Here is a 27,223-nt window from a genome sequence, read left to right as displayed (position 1 = left end):
TACCGATAGGACTTATTGTAAAACTATTTCATTATTTTGCCCATACAGTTTTGTTTTTTTAAAAAAAACAAAACCTGCCAGCGTCGATCTGCTGTACATTAGCTTGCTTAAAATTTGTGAATTCACCCGATAGGAGAAAAGCGTTTATGTTATAAAGTTGGGAGCTTTATAGCAAGTGGAAAAGTTTCTGCAAATGCCACAGGAAGGGGATGTCTGTCCTGGGTCACTCCGAAGGTTAATTTATCCCACTCAGTGGATTCACCTCACAAAGATCGTAATGAACTTTCTTGTCACATCCATTAGTGATTTGCAAGCGGGTTGCTTTTGTCCGCGAACAGCACCAAACAAATTCTGGGACGATATTTTTAAATCTCTCTTTCAGGAACAAGGCAATGAAAAGACCAATAACGGCACACACTACAAACTTCAACTCCTTTACAGCAATGGTAAGTCGCTTACAAAGGCGATGGGTGGGAAAGAAGGTGTTGGGAACGAAGAACCCATGATCAAGTTTTAAGACCTTGCAGAGATCGCTTCTATAAAATACATTGAAGTCCCTTTGTCTCTCTTTTGGAAGCAAAAATCCTCACTGTGGAGAGCTGCTTCTCGGGTCTGGCCAATATGACACCCTTTGGTAGACCCATGCTTTGAAAAACAGCAGCCTAGACTTTCAGATGATGCTTGATAGGAAGTAAAACGAAGTAGAAAAGTTACAGGAGGCGTTAGATTGTTTCCTCCCCGAACTATCTCTGTAACTGTTGGATTTCCTGTTCTTCCCATTCTCTCTCTAGGTGTCAGAACTGAACAGGATCTGTTTGTTAGGCTCATCGATTCAGTCACTAAACAGGTGAGCTGAGGCCGGCTTTTGTGTTGAACAATTCCTACTCTTTCATTTCCCTCTCACTCTGTGCTTTATTTTCTCCACCCCAGTGTCTGTATGCATACCTTAATTTCCAGTGCATTTGGAAAAACAATATCTTAGCCTCTTCCTTCCCCCAGTGATCCTAAGATCTTAACCATTGTAAGTGACACTTGGTTATATGCACACTGACTACCTTGTGCCAAAAAAGATTTTGAGGGTGGGAATTGCAAGCCACGGTGCTCTGCAGTTTTTAAAAACTGAGTATTACAAGAAGCAAACAAACCCAAAACCTCCTCCATATACTAATTTCCCTAATTTTCATAGCCCATCACTTATGAAGGACAGAACAAGAATCCAGAGATGTGCAGAGTTCTGCTTACTCACGAAGTCATGTGCAGGTAAAACAATTTTATTGGTGGCATAAGTTAATAAGAGTAAGTTTGCTTCCAAAGATGCTAAAAGGGGTTTTCCATAGAAGTTTGAGATATGAGGAGTTTTGTTTTTGCGTGGGGGACACTCTTCCAAAGAATAATTTCTCTTTGCCCGGATACAAGGTTTGGTTTGTGTTACATGCCAATTTATTTAGTACTACAGATCTGGAAATCCTGCCTAAGATCTGAACGGCACTATTTTTGTTCTATTTTGCATTGGGTTTGGACAACAAAATGAAAGGGCCCAGAATTCCCAACTTTGTATTTCTTTAAGCTTTTCCAGTTTGCCCTTCTAAAATGATTACTGTCAATTTCCAGAACCTGCCTGAAAATTAGAAGGCGCTCCTGATTTATTTTTCCCAGATGACATATTTTAACATTATCAATTAAATGAACATAATTAATGTCCTTTAGTTCTGTCCCCAAAATACATCTTTGAAATAATTTTTGTTACAAGCCACGCTTACGGAACGTCTGCTTTTGCATAAAATAGACAAAAAAAAATTAGGATGTTGAAATGATACATTAAAGGATAAAATACTGGTCAGGATGTTTTGAATCACATATGTGTATGTCTTTAGGTACATGCATCTTATGTATGTACATCTTGCTTCCATGGTAGCTTGTTATTCTTCCTGCTCACATAATTACTATTTTTTGATACATTTAATTATGCAAACAGGCAACGTCCTTATATTAAAATGTGTTAAGTTGTGCACAGAATGGTCTTTCATAAAATGAGAGGCAAACCCAACCTTGACCTTTATTAAACACATTTGTGATTTATTGTAATAAGTTTTTTGAAAAGCTTTCTTGGAGTGAATGTTGCTTGTTTTAAAAAAGCACATTGTACTAATAATTTTAAGTATTGCCTTCTCAGTGGACAATACAGTAAAAGCAATTTAATAGGATAGAATTTGTGCTGAGGGGAAAGTATTTTTCACATTTTTGAAAGGGGTAATGGAATAATTGGTGTACCTGGGAAACTGCAATGAGGGTGAAGTATGCGAGTGTGTGTGTGGTGTGTGTTCATTCATGTTCATTACATACACACAGGCATGCAAAACTTACCTCTTATATGTCGCCCTCATTAACAGAGTAACTGTATACCTTACTTCTGAACATTGCAAATATTACTTTCATAGATGTGTGTGTTTAGACGTGTGATTACACAATTTGCTTTTTGTCTTTACATAACATACAATTTGCTCTGTGCTTATGCATATATCAAGTAAGAGTGAGATGGGGCATATTACTTTTTGGTTTCTCTAAAACTTTTGTATTTATTTTAATATATATGCTATCCTTGTTTGTGAAAGGCTTGACTTAGATAATCATGGGAGAAGCAAAATCTTTGGATTTCTATACACTAGAGTCTTGATTTTAATAACCAAATGACAGCTAGTGTAATCCATTTTTTTCACTCCTGCTGGATGGAGAGAAATCTATATTAAGAGTGGGGGAAAAAAAACCAAACAACCTCCTTTCTTCAAAACAAAATGATCTTTCCTTTGACAATAACCACATTTTAAAAGTACTAAATAAACTCTCTGATAAGCTTTTGTATATTGGGCTTCCTTCAATGCCTATAAAATATTCCATGCTTTGATTTTAAGGTATGTTTCTACAAATGTAAACCATTATTCCGTTTGTACTAAAACTCCTGCTTGATAGATTAGCCAAGGAAGAATTTACAATTCGGCTGTCTTTCATGTAAGACACAGATTAGTGAACCAAATCAAAAGCTCTGTGTAACCTAATCAAGACATTTGATTTTTAAATGTCTTGTTTAGAGATATTTTTAAACAGGATGCTGCCTATTTGGAAGAGGCATTATAGTTGAATAATACCAAGGGAATGAATGAATCCAACTCTAGTTAAACTTGACATTTTTTTTAAGCACACATAATCAAATCCTTCTCGCTCTATGCTGCTTATGTGGTAGCATCAATTTTTTAAAGCCCCTACTTTGGTTTGCATTAGTAACAGTATATAAAACATTAATGTACTGTGCCCACTCTGAGGTCCAAATTGATGCCGCTTGTTGTTGTTTTTAAATTATAGGGTTTGTGTTCTTTTTCTTGTTAGTTGCAGGTAAATACCCTTTTGATCTTTGATTTGATTTGTCATAGAAAATCACTCAGATATTCATGCTGTATACAGACAAGTGCATCCAACCGCCCCCCCCCCCCCCACATCTTCTCGTCAGACAGTGACAGATGTATCCTTAGCAGGAAAGTTGTCTAAATATTGATGCGGATGCAACAATCTGTCATATCAATTGAAAGTTTAAAATCTCAACTCCTCCCTCCCCCCGCAATAATGAGTGCATTCAGTTAGAGCTTTTTATATATTTATTACAGTTCTGAAAGTTTTAGCAATAGGCTTTATGCGTTTGGCCATTACAGTGTAATGGGAACCGTCCATCTACGGTGGAGGTCTCTCAAATATACAGTATCTTTTTCTCTCAATGGTAGGAAATCAAGGTAAACAGTCTCCTCTCATGGAATAACAGTTCGTCGTCATCTTGTTCTACCAATTATCAACTAAGAGAAAAGTAGTTGTTATGCTTCTGCCAGCAGCCTGCGATGCCCTCAATGCTCAGAGGGTTAAAAGGTATTATAATTTGAACAGAAGTAGTCTCAGGGCCTACAGCTGGCTAATAACAGAGTTGTATTGAGTGCAAGCAAGCCCCACAGCTGTGACTTTCGCCACAAGGCTCAGACTAGACAGGAGCTCTAATCAGCTGGGCCAGGCGGCCACTGGGGCCTGTGTCTTTATCGTCCAGATGGGTGAATTTAGACACTTTTGTTATGCAATTGCAGGGAGGAGTTGGGGAGAAGAAAACAAAACAAAGGCCACCATGCTGTGAGGCTTATTGTGAGTTTGAAATTAGAGATGGATATTTAAAAAAAAAAAAAAGTTGAGGGCTGAATTTTAAAACCATTTTAGTCGTTGCTGGTGGGTGTGGGGGGGAGGGGATGCATAAGGCTTTCTTTGATATGGGGCATCTAGTTTATAGGGCTGGCTTTGTTGTTCTTGTTGGTTGTTGCTTTTTCACCTGTACGCTTCATATTGCAAGGCTTACAGTATCCTGTGTGGGATCTGATTATATGAGAAAATAAAATAGCTCAAAGCATGGTAAGGATTTATGTTTGTGACAATAATAAGTCTTAGACCCTGATCCTACAACTTTACGCAAGTGAGTAATTCCATTGGGACCAAGGAATGATTACGTGTGTGTGTGTGTGTGTGTGTGTGTGTGTGTGTGTGTAAAGTTACTCACGTGCTTAAATATTAGCAGGATCAGAGTCTTATTTATTTCCACTTAAACCAACATTATGGGCCCAATACTGGAGTTCACTGAGATTTTACCACTGATTTACCTGGGAGCAGGGGTCAGCCCAGTAAGGAACAACTATTCTATAACAACCCAGTTGGAAGATTGTCAGTATTTAAATGCCACAGCGATAGGTCATTTGAAGTACCTTGGATAGTGGGGACCTGAAGATTTGAGATGGACTTCAGCTGAAACACATGACTGGAATATCCTCAAATTTTTGAAATAATCTGATCCACAACTAAACTTGTTGTTTTTGGTGGAATGGGGTGGTGCTTTCAGAATAAAATATTTCATGTTGGTCTGGGGCTCAGAAAGCACTAAGGTGAGAGGAGATTGTTGAGTCATTTTACTAAAAATATGCTACACTAGAGGCAAACAGTGAGTGAAAATTAATATTTGCAAAGTGCTTGGACATCTTCGGGTCAAAGGATATTTTATTAATTACATAATGCTTCAAAGCTCATAAATGTGATAACCAAATATGCAACTAATCTAACAATTGAGATGGGTTTTTTGCCAGGAAGCACGGTATGTCGCATCCCAAATCCGTGTAATTATCTAAACAACTCTACAGTGTGCTGACAAAGAGATTTGGTGTGGGTACTGTTGCTTACTTGCTTTTGCCTGTTGTTTGTGACGTTTATAATCTGATTGTCTGTCATGAGATCTGACTGTATGAGTTCTATGATCTTTGAGTATTATTGCAAAGAAAGGAACTGTGTGTTGTTTTGTTTTTTTTTTGGTTAGCATAAAAAATAGCACACCAGTGCAATTAAAAAAACTCCTTTTTAAAAAAAAAACAAAAACCTGAGCCTAGGTTTTTTTTGTTTGATAGTGGCCAAACAGTATGCTGCATTAAACGAACGAAGAGATTTGCTCCTGATTTCATTTCCAACTGGTCATAATACTGGATGCTTTAAAATAGAAGTCAACCCCCCTACTCTTCTAAATGAGGAGTTTCTGTTAATTTTTTTCTTTAGAATAGAAAATCTGAAATCTTCGATTTTTGTTACCAAAGTATACAAACTTTAGAAAACTTTGTCTAAATGGCCCACGGGTGGTGAAAGTTATCCAAGGTGCACTCAAAAAGAAGTTCGACATGGGAGTGACAGGGGGAAGAAGAGTCTCAGTGGTTGTCAATTCTTGTAGCTTCACTGAAGTCAATGGAGCTATGACCAGTTTACACCAAATAAGTACCCTACCCCAGGGATTCTCAAATATCTAGTGAACCCTTATTTTTAAAGGCATGGGCTCAATGGATAACTGTGGGATTGAGGCAAAGGAATACAAAAAGTGTCAAAATAGCTCACGTTAGAACTGCTAATGAAAGAGATCTGCTTGTTGCATCCATCTTGCTGGTCCGTGTAAACTCTCAAAGGGAAAGCCAGGCAGTTCCTGTCATGCTACAGCTTGCTGATTGAATGCATGTACTTAAAATGCTTAATAGCTGTGAGGTGGGAAGTTTTATGTCCATGTTTATATTTTAAGCATTGTATATCTGAGTATTATTGACTTCAAAAGAGCTACATCCTTCATATTGTATAGCCTTGGACTCATTCATGCATTTTTATATCTGTTTTTCCTCTGGTCAGAGCAATTCCCTGTGGAAAGCAGCTGAATTTAGGCTAACTAGGAATTTTGAAAATGCGGTTTCAGCCCCCTCAAACCACTGCACCTAAAGTCTGGGCCAAATTCAGCTCTCGGTTACATTAGTGTAAATCCAAATAACTTCACAAAAAGGCGAGGGGACCAAATGCTTGGATTTATGCGGGTGTAACTGAAGCTGACCCACTGGCGGTTGGGCCGAAGGGAATTTGATACAGTGTGCTTAAATGTTCAGCCGTTTTGCTGATAAATAATGTTTCCCTCCGCTAACATCCTGGTTGTGTCAATGGAGCTGTTTGATTTCCACAGCATCAGGATTCTCTTAACACGTCGATGGGCTTGCACACTGTTGCTATGCGATGTTTTTATAATGTTGCGGATAGCAAGCCCTTCCCCCCCTCCTCCCCCAACGTATGTGTCAAGCGACCACATTAGTTGACATAAATGGGTCTAGCTCCTTTGAGTTTTCAAACAGAATGGGCATGTACAAAGGTCCTGATCTGGTGTGCCGAGTGCCCTGTCTGCATGGACAGCAATGAGAGTGGAGTGCTCCATTACCTCCCAGACGTGGCAGGCCCACGCTCTCAGCAGGATATATGTGTGTGCCTGTATGTACGTACCAAGCTTACATGCACACACATAGTACACGTGTGTGTGTGTGTGTATTTTAAATAAAGTCCCTATTGCCATACTTTAATTATTGTATCCCTTTGGGGCAGGGACCCTTGTTATCTTGCTTATGCTTGTAAAGCCCTAGACATACCCATGGGAAAGAGAACTTGTATGTTGGTAAACAGGGTCCAAATTAGATTGGCATGCTCATCAGAGAGAGGCTGATGTGTACAATTTCTATGCCATCATATTGCTGACCACACTGTATAAACTTTATATTAAATTCCCATTTATAAATAGGGTTAACAGACGTGGAATAAATGGTCAATCAAGTGTTACAGCGTCCAACTAGTTAGTAGGTGCTTATAAACATGGCTTGTCATCGGCTATGACACCTTTTACTGGGGGTTTATAACAGTCTAGAACACATGCTGCTCATGTCTGTTACAGCTTACAACATCTGTTAAACATTTATAAATGGAGCCTTAATATAAAGTGTGGACCATGTTGCTTTTCCTTTTGGCTGAGATTTTCAAAGGAGACTAAGGGGAGCCCGATAGTGTCTAAATCTTGTTGACGTTAAAGGGGAGTTGGGCACCTCCCTGAGACCCCCCTTTGAAAATCCCAGTTTAGAATTTTCTGGATACCACTAAACGTCCACAATGCTTTTAGTTCAGCTGAGCAGACTTAGCGTTCATTGCTTTGCCGTTAATACTCACAGAAATCCTCTCATTTGGTTTCCTCCCTGCTCCAGCCGGTGCTGTGAAAAGAAAAGTTGTGGCAACAGAAACGAGACTCCCTCGATCCTGTGATCATCGACAGGTAGGAAATAAAGCGCTCTCTTCACATCACCCAACAAACCAAACCAAACAGCTGGGTTCGCTTGGAGACAACCACGGGTCTGTCTCTCTCTTGTGATGTCTTTGCTATACGATCCTAAAGTGCTAGCCTTAGAGCTAGTTATTTTCAGAAAAGCTGGGCTTCCCTTGGTGGAATTTTTTTTATTTTAATGCTGTCCTACATCTACCAATTTAAATTTGACCAAGTATTCTGGGCATGGTAAGTCTCTGAATACTGTCTGTTCACCTGGGATGGGAGCCAGCTGGATCGTTGGAATAGATACAGTTTCAAGTAACCTGGCAGTTTCATTAAAATGCCTAACAAAATAATGATGTTGCATTTGCGGCTTTTTTGGGAAACACATGATCCAGGTTTTAAATGCATGGTTTTGGGATTACCATACGTCTTACGCAGAACATCCATTTCACATATTTCTTGGCCTTCAGTTCTGAGGGGGGAAGTGTGTGTGTATCAGCGAAAATGTAAGGAGGCAATTCGAAACTGATAAAAAGGAAATTTTTTTTGCACTTCCTGCCAATTAGCCTGTGGAATTCATTGATACAAGATATCGAGAGGCCAAGAGTTTAGCAGGATATGAAAGGGGATAACAAGAAGTTATGCGGCATTCTTTTAAGTAAATACTAAAAAATACACAACTTGAGTGCTTTATGTAGAGAGATCTTAAGATCCTCATGCTTCAAGGCAAATTGCTTCTGTCTCAATATCAGGGGTCAGGAGGAAATTTTTCCTGGGGACAGGTTTTTCTATACCTATCTATTGCAGGGGTTTTTTTTCTTCTGTGGTATTGGCCATAACTGGAGTAGATGGAACCATGAGTACAATTTCTTTGTTCCCTTGTTACGCCTGCATTCAGTGCATCTATTATACATTATTAGGATATCTACATATCATCTACGTTTATACTTGGAATTATGAATGTCAAATTAGTTTGAATAAGTATCAATAATGCCCTTTCCTCAAATTGTTAGTAGTCAATTTGATCCTAATCCTTTATGGAGGCCTCTGAATTTTTTTTAGCTGCTTTTTTCTTTTCTTTGTCTTTTCTTTGCGCTTTCAGATTGTGGCTGAGACCAAAGATAGAAATGCCAAAGAGCCACAGTATTCTGGCTAGAAAAAGAAACTGCTGGACATAGAATCATAGAATCATAGAATATCAGGGTTGGAAGGGACCCCAGAAGGTCATCTAGTCCAACCCCCTGCTCAAAGCAGGACCAAGTCCCAGTTTAAATCATCCCAGCCAGGGCTTTGTCAAGCCTGACCTTAAAAACCTCTAAGGAAGGAGATTCTACCACCTCCCTAGGTAACGCATTCCAGTGTTTCACCACCCTCTTAGTGAAAAAGTTTTTCCTAATATCCAATCTAAACCTCCCCCATTGCAACTTGAGACCATTACTCCTCGTTCTGTCATCTGCTACCATTGAGAACAGTCTAGAGCCATCCTCTTTGAAACCCCCCTTTCAGGTAGTTGAAAGCAGCTATCAATCCCCCCTCATTCTCTCTTCTGCAACTAAACAATCCCAAGCTCCCTCAGCCTCTCCTCTAAGTCATGTGCTCTAGACCCACTAATCATTTTTGTTGCCCTTCGTTGTACTCTTTCCAATTTATCCACATCCTTCCTGTAGTGTGGGGCCCAAAACTGGACACAGTACTCCAGATGAGGCCTCACCGAGTGTAGATAGAGGGGAAACGATCACGTCCCTCGATCTGCTCGCTATGCCCTACTTATACATCCCAAAATGCCATTGGCCTCTTGGCAACAAGGGCACACTGCTGACTCATATCCAGATATGTCATATTGAGCTTGTCTGCACAATTTCTAGCCCATATTTGGCTGGCTTGAGGTCTGGTTTGAGTCTGTATCTGAGAATTATCCAACCTTAAGTCTGAACTTCTTGAGGTTTGACCATTGCAGCTGGGGAGACAACATGGTGCACTGGTGAGGAGTCAGAAAATCTAGGTCCTATTCCTGTTCTGCCTCAGATGCTCTGTTTGATCTTGGACAAGTTACTTTCCCTCTGTGTGCCTCAGTTTCCCAATCTGTAAAACAGGAATTATGCTACTTTAAGTGATTTGAGATCTGTGAACGTACAATGCTATGGAAGGAAATATTATTTTATAGACAGCCCAGGGCTTTTCTTCCTAGCCCAGCCTTGGCAATACTTCGTTTCTGAGGGATCTTGAAAACATAAGTGTCATAAAGTCCTTTCACCACAGTCACCTTCATTGGTGAGAGTTCTGCCACATTTTAACAACAACACAGGGCCCTAGCTGTAACAAAGATGGTTCCCACCAGATCCATGGGAGTATGTTCCAGATCTCTGTCGGCTGTTTCACATGAAGCTTGTTCCTCTCTCTGGCAACCATGAGGGGGACCTTTTGCTAAATAGACACACATCAGGTAGTGTAGGATTAGATACACTACTTAGCTGAAAAAGTCTGTTCTTGTCTTTTAAAGGCCGTCCTCCAGATCAGTGCTGGAGCAGCATTGGTGGAGGATGCCCTGCCACTAGGGGAGCAGTGTGGGCTAATGAGCAGGCCACTGGACTGAGAGTCTGGAAACCTCAGTTCTTTTCCCCACTCTGCCACTGACCTGCAGTGTGACCTTGGGCAAATTGCTCACCTCTCTGGCATCTGTTTTCCCTCCCACCCTTTGTCTGTTTTGTCCATATGGATTATGAGCTCGCCAGGGCAGGGACAGGTTTAACCTAAGTGATACTGTAATGCAAATAGAATAATACTACCTATGATACACCTATTCTGTGGATAAACAGAATTTAATTTTCCAGAGTCTGGCAATCCGGCACCTTTCATAAAGCACTGAAAGCCCTTTAAGATTTTCAAACTAATCAACCAAAACTATAGCCAATGAATGATCCACTCTGACTTCCCCACAAATCTTGTATGTTAGAGAGTAGTATGTGTTTCTGGAATCATCTGAGAAGCGTGGATTCTAATTATTTAGGGGTTTTACATTGCTTGTTGTAGAAAGCAAACTGCTACAGCTAGCCACTCTGCACCAGGTAAAATATCACTTCTGAAAGCAGATCACATTCCTCCACGGTCCAACATGCTGATGGGTATTTGTGTGAGTGTGATATTTGAACAGAGGGTTTTTAATTATTATTCCTAAATAATGACGTGTAGTTTAATGTTGGCTTCCTGTATTTATTTATTGTTTTAACTTAAAAATAGTAACTTTAAAACTATCTCTGAGAGAGCTCTGCCACAGGTTGAAGCAATATTTAAATATGGAGAATCGGATGTACAATGTACAACCATGTTGGAATGTAGCATTTATTGTTGATGTGAATAGGATGCCGATAGCAAGTGTGAAAATCGGGACAGGAACTGGGGGTGGGGGGGGTAATAGGTACCTAGTAGAAGAAAAAGCCCCCAAAATCGGGACTGTCCCTATATAATTGGGTGAATATCACATAATTGAAGGCAACTGTAGCTCTGGATTGAAAGGAGCTGAAGTTCCATGTAGACTTAGGAAAAAAAAAATTGCAGGCATGATGATAGAGATCTTTGCTGTCAGTGGGGCGCTGACTCGTAGGGGGAACGCACTTACCACATGACGTCATTCGCTTCTGCAGGGCAGGTAGGACCAATCAGTGCTTTAATATGGCCCAAAAATGTGCTGAAGTCTCTTATTTTAGCACAATTCAGGGTCACTGGGAGAAACACAGTTTCATTCAGTGTGCAATGCAAGATCGAACCATGCCTGGAGCTCCCTCTTGTCTGGGGTTTTCCAAGGAGCCTGAGGAAGTGAAGTGGGAGCTGGATGCCAACCTCCGTTAGGCTGTTCAGAAAACCCAAGCTCCTGTAACTGAATCCTCTGACACAGGTGACTGATGCCATGTAGATAGGCCTGGATTCTGCAGCCTTGAATAAGGGGAGTGGCGGCGGTGGGGGGAGATTCCTTTATTTTCATAGCAGTTAATGTTTAGTCTTGTCCTTGAGCCAGGACTGCAGGATCAGGCCTAGAGAGAGGAAGAAAGAAGCGGGATACTGAAGAAAGCTTGATGTTCAGCTGACCCATGTCCAAATGAATCTGTGAGAGAAGTGAGAGACAGCTAGATTCTTCCATTTAGAAGGGAAGGAAACAGAGATCACCAAGGACTGGCTGGATTGAATACGATGCGTGGCATTCCCTTTCGGCCTCATTCAATCATATGCCTTGCTGTTTGCTGCAAGAGTTGTGAGAAAATGGTGATTGGCACTTGGGAAGGCCATCTCCATTGTAATCCCTACCATGGTAGGGGGCCTGATTGTAAACATGGCTAAAACTGGATTCCATCTTGCAGCATAGAAGGGACCAAAACATGCTGCTCACTGCAAAAGGCTGTGAAGGAGGAGACCAAACACTTCTTAGTCTCATGTATTTATTGTTTGTATTCACAGTGCAAGCCACAATTAAATACATGTTGGGGTGCCCTTTTGTCTCAAGCAGCTTCACCCAGACATTGTGGTAGTTAGTGTAGCGAAGACTAAGACCCCAACTAAATGTAGAGGATGCTAACTTAAGAGTGCTTGGAGCAACTAGCCCAAAGTCTATTTCCATGCACGAAGCAGGTTATGCTCTCCCATCTGACAACATATTAATCTGACCATGCACTCAGATTCAGCCAGAGGCTGAATTTTTGGCCCCGATCTTCAGCTGGCACGAATCAGTGCAACTCTATTGGAATGATGCCAGTTTTATGCCAGCTGAGGATCTGGACCCCTTGTGTTTGATCAGAGTATTTTAGGATGTTACAGCCCATCCTTTGAGCTGAAAACGCAGCTTTCACTCTTTTAATTAATTTTTTTGCCTTTTGCCTGCCCACTCGTAGCCATGGCATGTTCATAAATTCCCCCCGATCGATGCTGTGGCAGTGACAACTGGATGACTTTTGTGCAGAATCATGGGCATCTTGTGTATATTGAAAAAGGGGGAAATAGTTCAGTGGGAAAAATAACATCAGTGCTAGCCCTGAACAAAGTCCAAAAATCTTATGCTGAAAAACCCATTTCTGCTGTAACCTTTGCTCTGGGGACTCGATTTAGATCCGAAGGACCTAGTAGTTATTTTCTTCTCAATCTTGCAAAAAGAAAAGGAGTACTTGTGGCACCTTAGAGACTAACAATTTTATTTAGAGCATAAGCTTTGTGAGCTACAGCATCCGATGAAGTGAGCTGTAGCTCACGAAAGCTTATGCTCTAATAAATTTGTTAGTCTCTAAGGCCACAAGTCCTCTTTTCTTTTTGCGAATACAGACTAACACGGATGCTACTCTGAAACTTCTCAGTCTTGGAAACTGATGTTTGCTATATGAATTGGAGCAGTGAATATTGCCTTGCTTGCATTCGCCAGTCCAGCATTTCCTGGGGAACTATCTGTAAGTTACCTAATAGGTCCCACACACCCCTCCAAGCGAATGCTGATGCAAGAAATCCCCCTAAAGACTCATTCCAGCCCTTATCCAGTCGGAAATCACTTAGTTAGCAACACACGGCAGAGTTGTTGCAGTTTTAGGATCAGGCAGGTGTAGCAGAGCTGTTATTGACAGGAAGACCCTTCCCCCCCTACCCCCCCCAGTGTCTTTCCCCAACTAATAGCTTTATGTGTTTGCTCTTTAGCACACGGATAATGTTGTCAGCAGGAGGTTGGTGGGTGAGTCTCACTTGGGTTGTGTCTCCCAATGGTGAAAGTTTTCTTACTCTCGGTTGTTGCCTGTTGTCATTCAGGATTTGATCCGACTGTACAGTGTCCATTTCTCCGGTGTTTGGAATATTGTGTACAGGAGGAGTTTTTGGAATAAAGTCAGTACATTTCCCCTCTGAGTTTTTTTCCCCCTCTTCCGGTGGGCCAGATTTGATCTCACTCACCCCTGGTTTCAATTGGAAGATGCTTCCTTGACTTGAATGGAAAACACAACAGATTAACACCGCTGTAACTGTGATCACAGTCTGACCCATAGCTATCATTAATGCAAAATCTATACTGTCTTGTAATGAGGAATCTTGCTACCCTAAATCCTGCTATTGCAGTCTGATGTATGCAGAAATGGGTCAGATCTCCACTAGTGTAAACAGACATAGCTCCCCTGTTTCAGTATGTTCATGCTTTAATTCTATATCGCAACGCAGTCCAGAACAGTCCCTGAATGGTTGTAGCTCCATTGGATCCTCCCTCTTGGTTTATTTTTTTAAGTATCTATGATCTTGGTAGTGTTATGGACTCTGCAAAATTATCATGTTCCGCCAAAGCCAAGTTGGAGTCTTTCCCGTGGCTGAAATGACACTTAGTGCTGTTGCAATGTTTGGCAGCCTCTGGAATGTAGAGTGTTGCCTCCGAGACAAAGTTTTTCTCATATGCTGAAGGAAATGCAGCATGACAGTAAAACGGTGCAGGAATTCTCGAGGCAGATCTCTGGAAAATTATAAAGCCTTCCTCTTGCAATTGAAACTTTGCAAGTGGCAGCAGTAGCCTGTGGGGGTCTGTACCCTAGATGTCACCGAGTCTGGTTATTTTTCAGAGCCTGAAGGGTAACTGAAAAGGAAAAAACCGTCTTGTAGGTCAACCATTGGGCTGGGACTTGAGAGATCTGAGTTCTAGCCATTGCTCTCCCTGTGGTGACCTGGGACAAGTCGCTCAGATCCCCCTCTACAGAATAGAGATTATGATGCTTTCTTTCTCCTATCCTTTCTTCTCTGCTGTCTATTAGATGTTGGGACTGTCCCTTACGACATGTGCTGTTAGTGCAGCGCCTAGAGCATGAGGCCCTGATCTCACTTGTGTCTTCTAGGTGTACTGACTATAATGTTACCTGTCCTTTCTGAGGGGTCTCTCTGTGGACCATAGAGCAGTTTGAGTCCACTACTGTCTTTGAGCTACTAGAACTAGCTCAGGCGGCAGAAGGGGTCCTGGGTTCATTCCCACGGTGGAAGTGGGATTATTATCTGGAAGAGCACCTAACGCACGTTTGGGCTCAATATGGAAGCAATGATAATCCCGGGGATACAAGAGAGGAACAGAATTTGAGGTGAGCGGTGAGGTGGGGAATATTATCTTGCTTAGAGAGGCACTGAAAAGAATTGCTGCAAAGAATGAGAGCGAGATGATCCGTAACTGAGGCCAGTGGAGCTATGCTGGTTTATAGCAGCGGAGTATCTGGCACTATAATTGCAGTAGGTGGTGCACCACAGAATTGGTCCGCTGACACACACTGCAGGTATTTAGCCATTTGCCAGGCAAGTAGAAAAACCCCCAAACCATCAGCACTTGTTAGCATCTCTGCAGAGAAGCCAAAGAGACTAAATTACATTCTTTCACCCTGCGGGGGTGGAGGTGCGGGGTGTGTGTGGTTCATCCCTTCTCAGCAGAGATGGGAGCAGTGGGGATGCAGTTTGCCTTGCTGCTACCCATGACATCGTTGCTGTCTGGCTGCACGGAGGGCTGAAGTCTCTAGGGCTGTCTGGCACATTTCACAACCACTGAAAGTCACTTCAGGCAAGACAGTCACTGCCAGATACAGCTATTATGAATGTGCCACTGCAGTGTCGGTGTAGCGTGTTGAAGTGCTGGGTTTGATATGCCAATGTAGGAGAGGGGTTGCGGTGCACCATGTCTTGCTGCAACCCAAGTGACAGCTGTGATTCATACATGTGTTTTTTTAGATTGCACCGCTCATCCGGTGGAAGAATACTCACTGGCTCGAAATATCTGGAGGCTTCCCTTTGAATTTCTCTTTTTCTTCTTTTAATGATGTTGATTGTTTTCCTGCTATGTGAAGCAGAAATGGCTGAGGATGCAATATCTTCTAGTAGTTAGTGTGGGATGGAAGACCTGAATGTTCCCAGTTATGCTACACACTTGCTGTGTAATCTTAGTCAAGTCACTTAACATCCATACCTCAGTTTCACTTTTGTGTAAAATGGGGTGGTAATTACCCATCTTGTGAAGGCTTTGAGATCTTGGCATATAAATTCTATTATTTTTTTCATACGTCTCTTCGAGGCAGCAATTCTCAATACTTGGTCGATCTGGAGTTGTTCTATTTGGGCCTCTTTTAATTCTGTTCATTTCCCCTTCCTTGTGAAGCTGCCGGGTGACGTAAATGACTCTCTGAAGCCGCTGCTGCTGTGGAGAGAAGTTATGAAAGTAAAGCAGGGACAGCTCTCTGCTGCTCCTGCAGTCCCCCTCCAGCTATCCCCTTCACCCCTCCGAAGCTTGCAGCAATTTCTGCACTTGTTCTAGGCAGTCAAAGTTCTTTGTTTGCTGCTAAACGCAGCACTCCTGCAAAGAGCTGCTGTTGTGCAATCTGTCTCCTATGAATTTTTAAGTAGACTGGATGTTTGCGAGAAATCAGTAAGTTAGAATGCACTAGCCCAGCCATTAGAAAGTGGTTTCTTAGTCCCTTAAAAAAACCCAACAACCCCACAAAAAAACTCCAAAAACAGCCCAAGTTTTTTGCAACACTTCAGTTTCTGGTTTCAGCGTCTCACTTAATCAGTTTGTATGTGGCTAGACAACAGATGTGCCAGGGAGCTGAGTCAAAAGAAGCATAAGCATCTCCTTGAATGCAATGCCAGAAAAAAGGGAAGGATGGTCCAGTGTTAGGGTGCAAGCCTGAGACTCGGGAGGACCCAGACTCAATTCCCTGCTCCACCATCGATTTCCTGTGAACCCCTCTGTGCTCACTTCCCCATCTGTACAATGGGGATAATAGCACTGTCCTACCTCACAGGGGTGGTTGTGCGAATGATCAATACAGTAAGGAATCTGAGGTCCTTGGACACTATAGAGTTAGGAGTCAGGACTGCTGGAAACTCCCTAGAAGTAGGGGAGCCACCAGTGCTTGAACCCTTCCCCCCTCATTCTGGTGCCCCGATAGGAGGCCTATAAATACCTAGAGAGAAGAAGAAGGGGAAGGTAGATGCACTCTCAATGTGATGCTGTCCTGCGGTAATGATTTTGGGTCGGATGAGGTAAGAGGTAGGAGCAGGAGTAGGAGGGGGAGATGGGCCAGGATTATTTCTGGAGGTGGTGTCAGCAAAATACATGGCCAGAGCCTCAACTGGTATAATTCACATAACTCCATTGAGATCAGCCAGGGGAGGTATGGCCCCAGAATTTTAGGCAGTCCAAGGCTGTGTGCCTGTGTTAAACTTTATTTCGTCTTAAAAGTTTCCCATCAGTGGCTGACAACTGCTACCACTTAAGAAAATAAATCTAATGAGAACAAGTCCCAAAGGACTTGAGCAACTGTGTGATCCGATAGATCCAGTGATGCTGTAGCACAATTTGGACAGCCAGCATGGATGGAGTCCAACCTGGTTACACTCTCTCTGCTCTAACCCAGATAAAGCATTGCTGCCTGGTTAACCCATGTTAGATTGGCCAGCTCAGAGCTCTGACCATGCCTAAGCACAGTGAGTGAGATCCTGGCCTCACTGAAGTTTTACCATTGACTTAAATGGGCAGGGGAGAATTTCACCTAGTCTAAGCACCAAGGTCAGTGTAACATCAAGGAAAGAGTGTCGACCGGCCTGGGAGCAGCTGCTAATAAAGGATCTCAACGGGACAAAAGGGAAGGGCTAAAGGAGACAACTGTATGACGAGCCATTGGAACAGTGAGTTTAGTGGGAGGGCAGGGGAATGGAAGAAGCATATGCTGGAGCCATTATATGGCACAGCTGGCTTCCCACCAGGCTGCATGCATTTGGGTGTGTAATGCACTTGGAAGTGCGGTGTGCATTCCTCCCTGTGGCTGATCCTCCCAGGGCCAGTAGTGTGCTATGACTCCAGCATGTGGCGAGTCAAACCGTAGAGATCTGTGCTTTGGTGCTGTTGGGTCCAGGTTAAAATTCTGCTAGCTGACCCGTGGGCATGTGTTACATGAGCACATTAGACTGAATGCAGTCTCCTAGGTAAACCGTGCATAACTCTCTTGGGGTCTGTTGGTTTCCATGACTCTCACTGAACCCCAGATGGGGTTGGTATCCTTCCCTCGCAGCATGGGACACACACACTGAAATTGGATGGAGTTTCCCATGAGCCAAAATTCTGTGTGTATGGGAAGAGGAGGGTGGCTGTTATTTTTTTGCATAGTGGGTTTAATAAATTCAGAGAGACAGTGTGGGTATGGAGAGAACAGATTGGGCCAGTAAATCAAACCTCACCTGGTTTCTGGCTGTGCTTTGCCCAAAAAGCGCGTACCCAATTCATGGCCCCACCCATGCTGGAGGGGTGGGAGTTCAGGCAGTGGAGAGCCATGTTAGACCACTCGTCCATGGTTCTGATGTGGCTACCCTAGAGTAAGCTTCCTCTGCATGTACCTGACCCTAATGCTTCCCTGATCCTTGGCGCCTTTCCACCCTCCTACCTTATCCTCTGTCTAGACCCTGTTTTATGGACTTGTCCCCTCTTCTCCCACAATCTTGCTCTTCATGGCAGTCTCCTGATTCCCATTGGCACCTTTTTGTTTCTCTATAATCCCTCCCTTGGTCGCAGCATGCTTTCAACGCCCGTTTTTCCTGGTGGGCTCTCTTGTAATCGCCATCCTCTATACGCTCCCAATTCCTGCCCCTCGTAGGCTAAGTTTTGCTTCATTCCCCTTGTATGTCATTCCTGAAGGCCTCCCCTCGGACAAGTGGGGTCTGTTCTCCATCCCCTTTCTCTTGTTCAGTGCCTATCCAAAGTCCACTGGTTTTTTCTAGAAGACTCTCGTTGATAGACTTAGAATCCAATCTCTCATTCCATATGTGATACTTGCATTGGCACTGAGTAGTGTAGAATCTGACTGCCTCAGAATCTGTAAAGTTTTATCCTCTGCATCCCTGTGAGGCAGGGAAGTGCTATTCTCTCAAATCTACAGATGGGAAACTGAGGAACAAAGAGACTAAGGCTCAGATTCTCAAAAGTATTTAGGCTGCTAACTTCCATTAGTTTCAGGATCTGGGCCTAAGTGACTTGCCCAAGGTCACACAGGACATCTGTGGCAGAGCATGGAATTAAACTCAGGTCTCACTAAGTAATGTTTTTTTGCCAGACCAATCTCCAGTGGTGAAAGAAACAAGGTTTCACGCTTACTCAAATCTCTAGCTGTGTAAGCTTGGAAGTTCTCTCTTTCACCAACAGAAGCTGGTGCAATAAAAGAAAATACCTCACCTACCTCATCTCTCTAATTTCCATTATGTCTTTCTCTTATTTCCTTTGGAACTCTAATGCGTTTCTCTCTTCCAAACCCGGCTTCTTTACCCACCCCCATCCTCTCCCTCTGTTAATTTCCTTCCCAGTTAAAGAACCCGATGCTTATTTCTCTGTGGGCGTTCCATTTATAACTCCATGTTTGGTGGTTTTTACATCAAGTGGAGTCCATTGAGCTTGTAAATTGTATTGGATCAGTGAGCCTATAATGAGGCTTCTAAGTCCAAACAGTGCAAGTCTGCTGGGATTTTATTGTTCATAAAGCTTCTTCCCTGGGGAGTGATAGTCATTAGGTGTGTGCTGTGTTTAATATTTGGTCATGACAGGAAGCAATAATTTTCATTCTTTACTGTGGTTCTTGAGTAGTTTTTAAGTAGTTGGCTTATTTGAGTCACAGGGACCGTGAACCAATTAGGTAAAAAAGGGCTGCTGTTCTCCGTATGAATTTGTATTTCTCCTACAAATGCTATTAAATGTGGCGACTTATCGCCACGTTGTGGCTTTTAATCACAGCTTTGCCCCCTCGTGAACTCCTTAGGTCTGTAGCACCCGCTGGGAGGTGGCAGAAAGCTGTTATCACCAGACAATGGTACTACTTTTACTGGACGGATTGGATATTATGCCTTCAGAACAGCGACAATCCGCGCCTGCTGGTTGTGCGTTGTTAACCTCGTCACTTACAAGCCCGATCCTGCACTTGTTGAAATTGACCTTCAGTAGGAGCAAGGATTACATTTACGTATTTTTCCACCTAGAAGTTGGTGGGTAAATTTTTTGGGCCAAGGTTTTTCAAAAGTGAATTAAGGATTTTGCGAGCCAAAAATTAGGGAACCCACTTGAGATATCTTCAATGGGCCTAATTTTCAGAGGAGCAGATACTTAACGCTAGAACTGATTGAAATTTTTTGTTGAAATGTGGGGGTGGGGGGAGTGTAAGAAAAGCTTTCCTTTGGGGTAAATTTTCTGGTTTTCACCTGAAAAACTAGATGACAAGAATCATAATATAATTCGGGGGGATGGGGGTGTTCATTTTTGGTGGAAAAAAACATTTTCATGGGAATTTGGGGGAAGCATTTTTATTTATTTTTTTTCAACATTTCCTGTGATAATTTTTCAAAACAGTTCTTCCGCAGCATTTCTGAAAACCAGACCCTCTTAAGGTGTCTCAAACTGGTACTCCAAAATTACTGGATCTTGACCAGTAGTATTTTTCAAACCTCCATGCCCTCTCCTGGCTCCAGAATGCCCGTGGTAGCTACAGAAAGAAGCAAACTATTAATTTATTAAAAAGAGATCTTCTGAGCTCTAGGTGGTTTTTAAAAAATTTAAATGTGTGTTCAGCTGGTGTGTGGGGGGTGAAACTCTCTCTCTCTCTCTCTCCTCTCTCTCTCTCTCTCTCCCTCCCCCACCCTTCCTTCCAGTAGCAGTCGGACAACAACCAGCATGAAGAAGACAAATTTCACTCTAGCTTCTTCTGCTTTCGGTAGGAAAGTGTTCTTTTGACTCTGGGAAGTGGTAACTTAAGTCATACATAAACACTCCCTCCACTCTTGTATTGCACACAGAGATGCAAAATTGGGGCAGCAGAGAACTATACAGGGTGGCGGAGGGTAGGGCTGACAATGCAAACCGAGACCTGCTGCAGTCAATGTGGTTCCATTGTTGCTGTGCATAAGAAATTATTCACAGGAAAGAAAATCCAGCCTAGAGAGAGGTTACATCAGGTGCAGCTTCCTAGCAGTCAGTTGGCAGAACTCCAAGGTGTGTGGAGTTTTTTTGTTTTGAGAGAGATCCTTCTCCGTTGGGGAAGGTGCGGGGGCTGGGGGGCTTGACTGTGGTGGGGAGCATGGCGCGAGACTTTCTTCAACTGATCAAGGACACCTCCCTTCGATTGCTGCTTTTCAACTGTTTCTCTAAGTTTCTCACAGGTTTCTGTAGCTGCCTGAAGATGCATGATGCCAATATTCTTACGCCACGCGTATCCCAGGTCTGATTCAAAGCTATTGAAGTTGGTGGAAAGACACAATGAAAAAGACTTGAATGGGCTTTTGGATCAAGCTCCTAGTAGGGAGCAGGAATCAATAAGCATGTGCATTAGCATCCCAAGAAACCACTTTTCTTATGTGGGCACAGAGGGAGTTGTGAACAGAAAAGATAAGGGATCTGGGGCAAGGGAGGGTAGAAAGCCAGGGCCACAGTTTTAAGCTATTGTGATCACAAATCGTTTTTGGTCTTCCATTAGCCTTGTCTTCAAAAGGGAGTTTAATTGAGTTTAAACACAATTTTTAACGACTAGGAGGACAGTGTAGCCTAATGGATATGCCACACTGGAAGTCAGTAGACCTGGGTTCTATTCTTGGCTCTGCCTGACTCTGCTGTGTGACCTAGAGCAAGTCCCCTCCCCTCTCTGTGTCCCCACATTCCCACCCACCCTTTGTCTGCCTTGTTTATTTAAACTAGAAGCTCTTTTTGAGGTCAGGGCTGTCTGCCAAGCACAATGGGACCCCGGTCTCAGTTGGCACCACTAGGTGCGGCTGTCATGCAAATGACGATGGTAATGAACGATGCTGACCATGACCGGTTGGAGTAGACCAGGGCAAGTTGTGTTCAGCATCCTGTCCGCTACTGAAGGGGCAACCCAGCTCCTCTTGGTGTTTAACTACACCTAACTGAGCTGTTGCTGACTGTGACTCTTGCTTGCTTACACTGGTGAGACAGCATCTTGTTGGCTAACCTGAGCTTTACTGTGCAAGCCTCAGTGCCGTCAAATTTCCTCATGAATATGAGGCCCATGGGCTGAGCTGGAGCAGGTGACCCATGGAAGTTCTGTAGCTCCAGCCATGGAGTTCATCAGAACTTCGTACCCCTATGGTCTGGAGAGCTTAGTGACTGAAATGACTCCAACTCAGCAGCCTATGGAAGGATGAGCCCTGTTCCCCGCAGCTCAGGTTTTGGCATGAAGGCAGTTAACTCTGTGCTGCGATAAATAAGATTTTTCTTCTCTTTAAAAAAACAAACAAAACTCATTGGAAATCTGGATAGCCAGCAAAATAAAACAATCTTTTCAATTACCATAAATCCTTTCAGATTCCAGGCTCTGCTGACTGGTGGGAGGTTTTTCCTTTGACAGCTTTTTCCCTTTTGTTATTGATGCCCCTCTCAAAGAACTAGCCCACTTAATCCACAGGTTGCGCCAACAGTACTGTCTGCCTTTTTCACGTTCCACTGTTATTGCTGACTGCAACCATGGAGTTGTATTTTCAGACTGGTTGTAGGTGTTTGCTTGCTCCCTGTTCGTCTGTTCACTTTCTCCAGGGGAAAGTTTTCCACCAGCGTATTTTCCCTCTGGATCCTTGTCTTGATCTTTGGTGCTCTATGCAAGAGGTTGTAGAAGAAAGGAAAGACATAGTTGTCTTGCTCTTATGGATCCATATCCAAGAGCTGCATCGCAAAAACACAACTGTGCAAAGTGTATTTGCATTAACCACCCACCCACAAAGCATGCATGCATTTTCAAAATGCCAACCTTGGAGGAACATCCATTAGGTTTTTTTTTAAAGAGGGGGCATAATGAGGGTAATTATAATGGAGTTGGAAGCCAATACAAAGTGAGTACGCCACCAGCCAATCTTGTATAAAGAAATCGGACTTGCTGCAGTGCGTGTCGGTGCCAGATACATACTGGATTTAATTATTTTTAAAGGGCCACAGTTGTGCACTCAGATACTATGTTCATAAAAGCCATTTATCTAGGCCCTGATTCAGCAAAGCACTTATGCACCTGCTTAATTTCCACTGACTTCCATGGAACATAAGCGTGTGTTTAAATGCTTTGCTGAAGCTGTGTCCTAGAGCGGAAGGTACGGTCTCGTGGCTAAAGCAGTTGGATTGGGATTCTTGAGACCTGGGCTCAACTCCTGCCTTTAGCACAAACTTTGTGTGATTTCAGGCAGGTCATTTAATCGCTTAGTTCCTTAGTTTCACAATCTCTAAAATAGGGATAACACTTCCTTTCTGCCACTGTGTCTCTGTCTGTCTTCTCTATTTAGAATGTAAACTCTTCAGGGCAGGAACTTTTTCTTGAAAAGTGCATGTACAGCACCTAATACACTGGGGTCCCAATTATAGCAGAGGGCCTTCTCCAGATCCTAGTGTAATATAAATAAATCCCAGATAGATGGTTTACACTAAAAGAAAAAAGGTGGCACGATTTTTAACTAATAAACTTTAAGATTAAGAAAAATGTTTTGATTTTTTTTTTATTGAGTTGCTACAGGGTATTTTGTTTGGGTTTAGCAGACATTCCCCCGCAGAGAATGTGCACCATGATCAAAAGATGAAAGACCAGAGATGCAGATGAATAGACAGGCAGGTTTATTTTCACTAGTCACACAGAAGTGCAAAAAGTAAACAGACAGCACATTGGAAACAGAAATTACTTTGGTTTGGTAAAAGTTCCTTGTTGTAGGCTTCAGTGGGAACCCACCTAAATATACCAAGATATAGAATCTGCAGTATTGACAAACCCGAGTGATCAATTATCATGAGTCAGGATCCAGAAAATTATGAGATTGTCTTCAAAATCACGAGATTTTTATAAATTTGGGGTTCTTTTTTGTTGCCTTTTTGTTTAGGGCTCATGTTCTTCAAGCTTGTCTCCATAACTAAGACGCCTAGAAATGTTTTTTTTGTTTGTTTTAAACATGAAAGCTAAAATTCTCATGTATTCACATGACAGCAGGAGGTGAGGCTTTGAGAAAAACACCAAACATCATGGGAGTTGGCAATGCTGAACGTGTGTTGATTTTTAGAGTGTGAAATACTACTACTACTTAGCTCTTACAAAAGTATACATAAATATAAATCTAGAAATGCTACATAGCATCTTCAAGCAAGCTGTACAACGTTGGCCCCTTATTTGCTATTGACCGAGTGCATTACAAAAATCCGACAGTTTTTTGTTTCTAAGCTATGTCATCAGGCTAATTCTCTTAATATTTTTTCATACAAACATTTTCCCTCAGAAACGTTGGTAATGCGCCCCACCCAGCAAACTACTCCATAAAAGCAGACACTGTTGACTTCAGCGTGTTTTGTGAGAGTCCAAGGGTCTATCTGGGTTAGGGTTAAAGGACCTGATTCTGCAGGGTCACGGCATGCCTCCTCCAAGGATCCTGAGTGCCTTCTGCATCTTGCTTAGGCTCTGATTGAAGAAAGCCCTCCATATGTTCTTTAAATCCATTCGGATTCAGGAAAGCATGGAACTCAATGGGTACTTAAGCTCAAGCTATCTTGAATAGGGCCAGTTTCCTGAATTATGGCCTTTCATAGAACCTCGTGAGTGTGTGTGTGTGTGTGTGTGTGTGTGTGTGTGTGTGTTTTGCACCTTTTGGATTGTATTCTCAAATTGTAGGGCTACATCTACTCCAGTGTAGAACAACATTCCATTTGATGTTGACCAAATATCTGACCAGGATGGTGCCTGAGAAAGCTGCTGAAAAATGTGATGTTTGGTCAGTCAAAATCCGTAATCCCAAAATTAAAAAGAAGGGTAGAAAAATATATAATGTTGTGTCAATGTCACTTATTGACAGTGAGCTTCATAAGATCCTTTGGGACGTTCTTGTTAAGGGGGGGGAGCCCTTTATCTTAAGCATTTACCAGCATTCCTTCAAGACATCTGGTTCTCTCATTTTCTATCGTGACTTCTGTGCCTTCAAAAATATCACTGTCAGTTTTTTACTATTTAGCCAAGCAACACAAGCAGACTGGTGGTCCTGCATGATAACTTGTCTAAAACATGGTTGTCTTTCAGAAGCAGTGACCTTAACCATTTCAGTGGCAGGGGTTTTTGACATTGTTTCTCTGTGTTCCTGTCGCTATACACCAGCTTTGGTTTTGTAAGCAAAAATTGAAACTGTCTTCCGATAAGTTAAGATAATGTGTTGCACTTAACACGGCCAGCATTTCTACACTCACATGTTGGATGGTATTTCAGTTGAATGGGGTATCTCCACTTGACAAAAACAAAGCCAAGCAATAGCAAACTGCCCTGAGAATAGCTCTGATGGGTGCAAAAGAGGGGATTCTGAGACTGTGCCGGGTGATATTTAAGAGGCATATCCTAAGCTGGTTTAGCTCTATTGGCGTTATGACAATTTGTATCAGCTGGGGATCTGCCCCATAGACTTGAACACAAAGTGGTGTCTGGGATGTTCAGTTTCGGGGTGTACAAAACAGCGAGGTATTGATTTGTTAACAGAATTTTTTACTATTTACTTTTCAAAATCTACCTATTCTGAAAAATTTGTTCCAAAAATGTTCCAAAAATGTCATAGGTGGAGCTGGTAACACCACCTCTTCTTAAGCACCCAATACTTCCCATTGTAGGACTTTATTTTCAGTTTCTTTTAACTTTGACAGACTTTAACCGTTTGAACATTTCCATGCTGGGTATCTGCCTCAGGCTGAATTCTTTTTGGAAAATACCGATCAAAACCATTTCCACCATTTCCGAGAATGAGGCGAGGGAAAAAGATGTTCTTTTGCCCATGTTTTTTAAAAAAAAAAATATCTGGAGACCTTTTCTTTGTAAAGCTCCAGAGCCCCTATGCTTTGGAACAGTGACTTCAAATTTGGCAGGGGAGTGGTCTTAAGTCAAGGATGTGCCTTTTGCCGTCCCTGTGAAAATTTGTCCTAACTTGGAAGGGTGTGGGAGCGAGGCAGATCAGATGGGGAACAGGAGGGAAAGAACTGGGTTTGGCTGGGCAAGGAGACCAAGAGCAACAGGCACTGAATGAGGCAGGGGTTCTGTGAAGAAAAAATGTATGATCGTGTCGTTAAAGACTGTATCATAATGCATCTCCACAAGGGGGCTGAATTCAGGTTGCTCAGGCAAAGATATAGTGTGTGTATAGTTATCTATATAGATATAGATATCTATAACTATATAGTGTGTGTATAGTTATCTATATATTTATCTCTATAGATACGTGTGTGTGTGTATGTGTATTCCATTCACCCACTATATATGTGGCATTTTAAAATAATATTTATATTTAAAAGAATATTTATATTTCACTAGTTTAATGCTACCTCAATTTTTTCAGGACACTGCAGATGCGCCCCGCCTATTAGCACTGGGGCTGAACAGAGAGGTTAAACCGAAAGTCATTGGAGAAACTAGCTGGTTAAGTGCTGACCTTTCCCCTCTGAAAGACAGAGATCTGAATTTGAGAAATTAACTTTGCCTGCCTGTGCCTCTGCTCCTTAAAACCCATATTGCAAACATTAAATATAAGCTTGCAGAATGGAGTATGACTGGCAGTCACCTCCCCCAGTAGAGGAGGCCCCAAGGTGGAAGGAGTATAGATAATGAATTGCTGTCTTTATCCCGGGAGAGGGATAGTTGCATTATACTTCCCACTCTATGCTGCCGTCACCCACGCTGCACCAGAGCCCCTGGATATAAAAGGAGCCTCAGTTTTCAGTGTCATAAATCTAAGTTCTCAGACTTTTTTTTTTGCCAAGAACGATCTAAAATACTTCATCTTTCCCTGAAATAGAATCTGCTCCCTCCTGAGTTATTTATAGTGTAATTCCCCATGTGGGCATGTAGACTGACCCTGGAGCCATGTGCTTAAGGCATCTGCCTGTTCTCCGGTGTGCTGGACCTGATGGGTGTCTTTCTCAGGACTTGGCATTTATTTTTGTGCCACAGCAAACGTCTTCATTTCAAGAAGAAATATCTTCTAATGGTTAGAGCAGGGGAATGGGAGCTGGGCCTCTCACATTCAGGTTCTGGCTCTGGCACTGATCTGCTACATCCTCTTGGGCAGATTGTTTAGCCTCTCTGAGTGGGATTTTCAAGAGTGCTGAAGTGACGTGGGAGCCCAAGTCCCATTGGAAGTCATGGACTCTCTATGCCTTAGTTTGATCATCTGTAAAATGGGCATAATACTCAACAGCTTCATTGGTGGGGGTTGAAAAGTAGTATGAGATCCTCTTCTGGAAAGTGCTATCAAAGCGGTAAAATATAGCCTTGCAGTGTTCATGTGTCACAAATAATTAGAACCCAATTCCCGTTTAAACCAAGACTGTACTGCTCTGATGGCATAAAAGGGCCATAAAGTAGGAGTATATTTGCCATTTTAAGACCCCTTTACGCTCCAGTGGTGTAAATGAGAATCAGCCCCTTAATCTTTACTTATATTCTTTCTCCTTATTCTTTATCTATCTTGTCTATTTAGATTGTCAGCTGTTTGAGGCATGGACTGTCTCTTATTATGTGTCTGCTCAGTGCCTATCATAATGGG

At 42.4% G+C, this 27,223-nt stretch overlaps 1 protein-coding gene across 1 annotated transcript in view; it reads left to right on the top strand.

Moving 5' to 3' along the window:
* EBF2 (EBF transcription factor 2) overlaps positions 1 to 27,223 on the top strand; it is a 174,058-nt gene that overhangs the window by 5,744 nt on the left and 141,091 nt on the right. Inside the window, 5 exon segments of the mRNA XM_038384671.2 lie at positions 383 to 446; positions 792 to 847; positions 1,187 to 1,260; positions 7,608 to 7,651; positions 7,654 to 7,675. Coding sequence (XP_038240599.1) covers positions 383 to 446; positions 792 to 847; positions 1,187 to 1,260; positions 7,608 to 7,651; positions 7,654 to 7,675 — 260 coding nt within the window.

The sequence above is a fragment of the Dermochelys coriacea genome, chromosome 26, assembly GCF_009764565.3.
Source record: "Dermochelys coriacea isolate rDerCor1 chromosome 26, rDerCor1.pri.v4, whole genome shotgun sequence".
Classification (NCBI taxonomy): domain Eukaryota; kingdom Metazoa; phylum Chordata; order Testudines; family Dermochelyidae; genus Dermochelys; species Dermochelys coriacea.
This window is presented reverse-complemented; position numbering and strand designations above follow the sequence as displayed.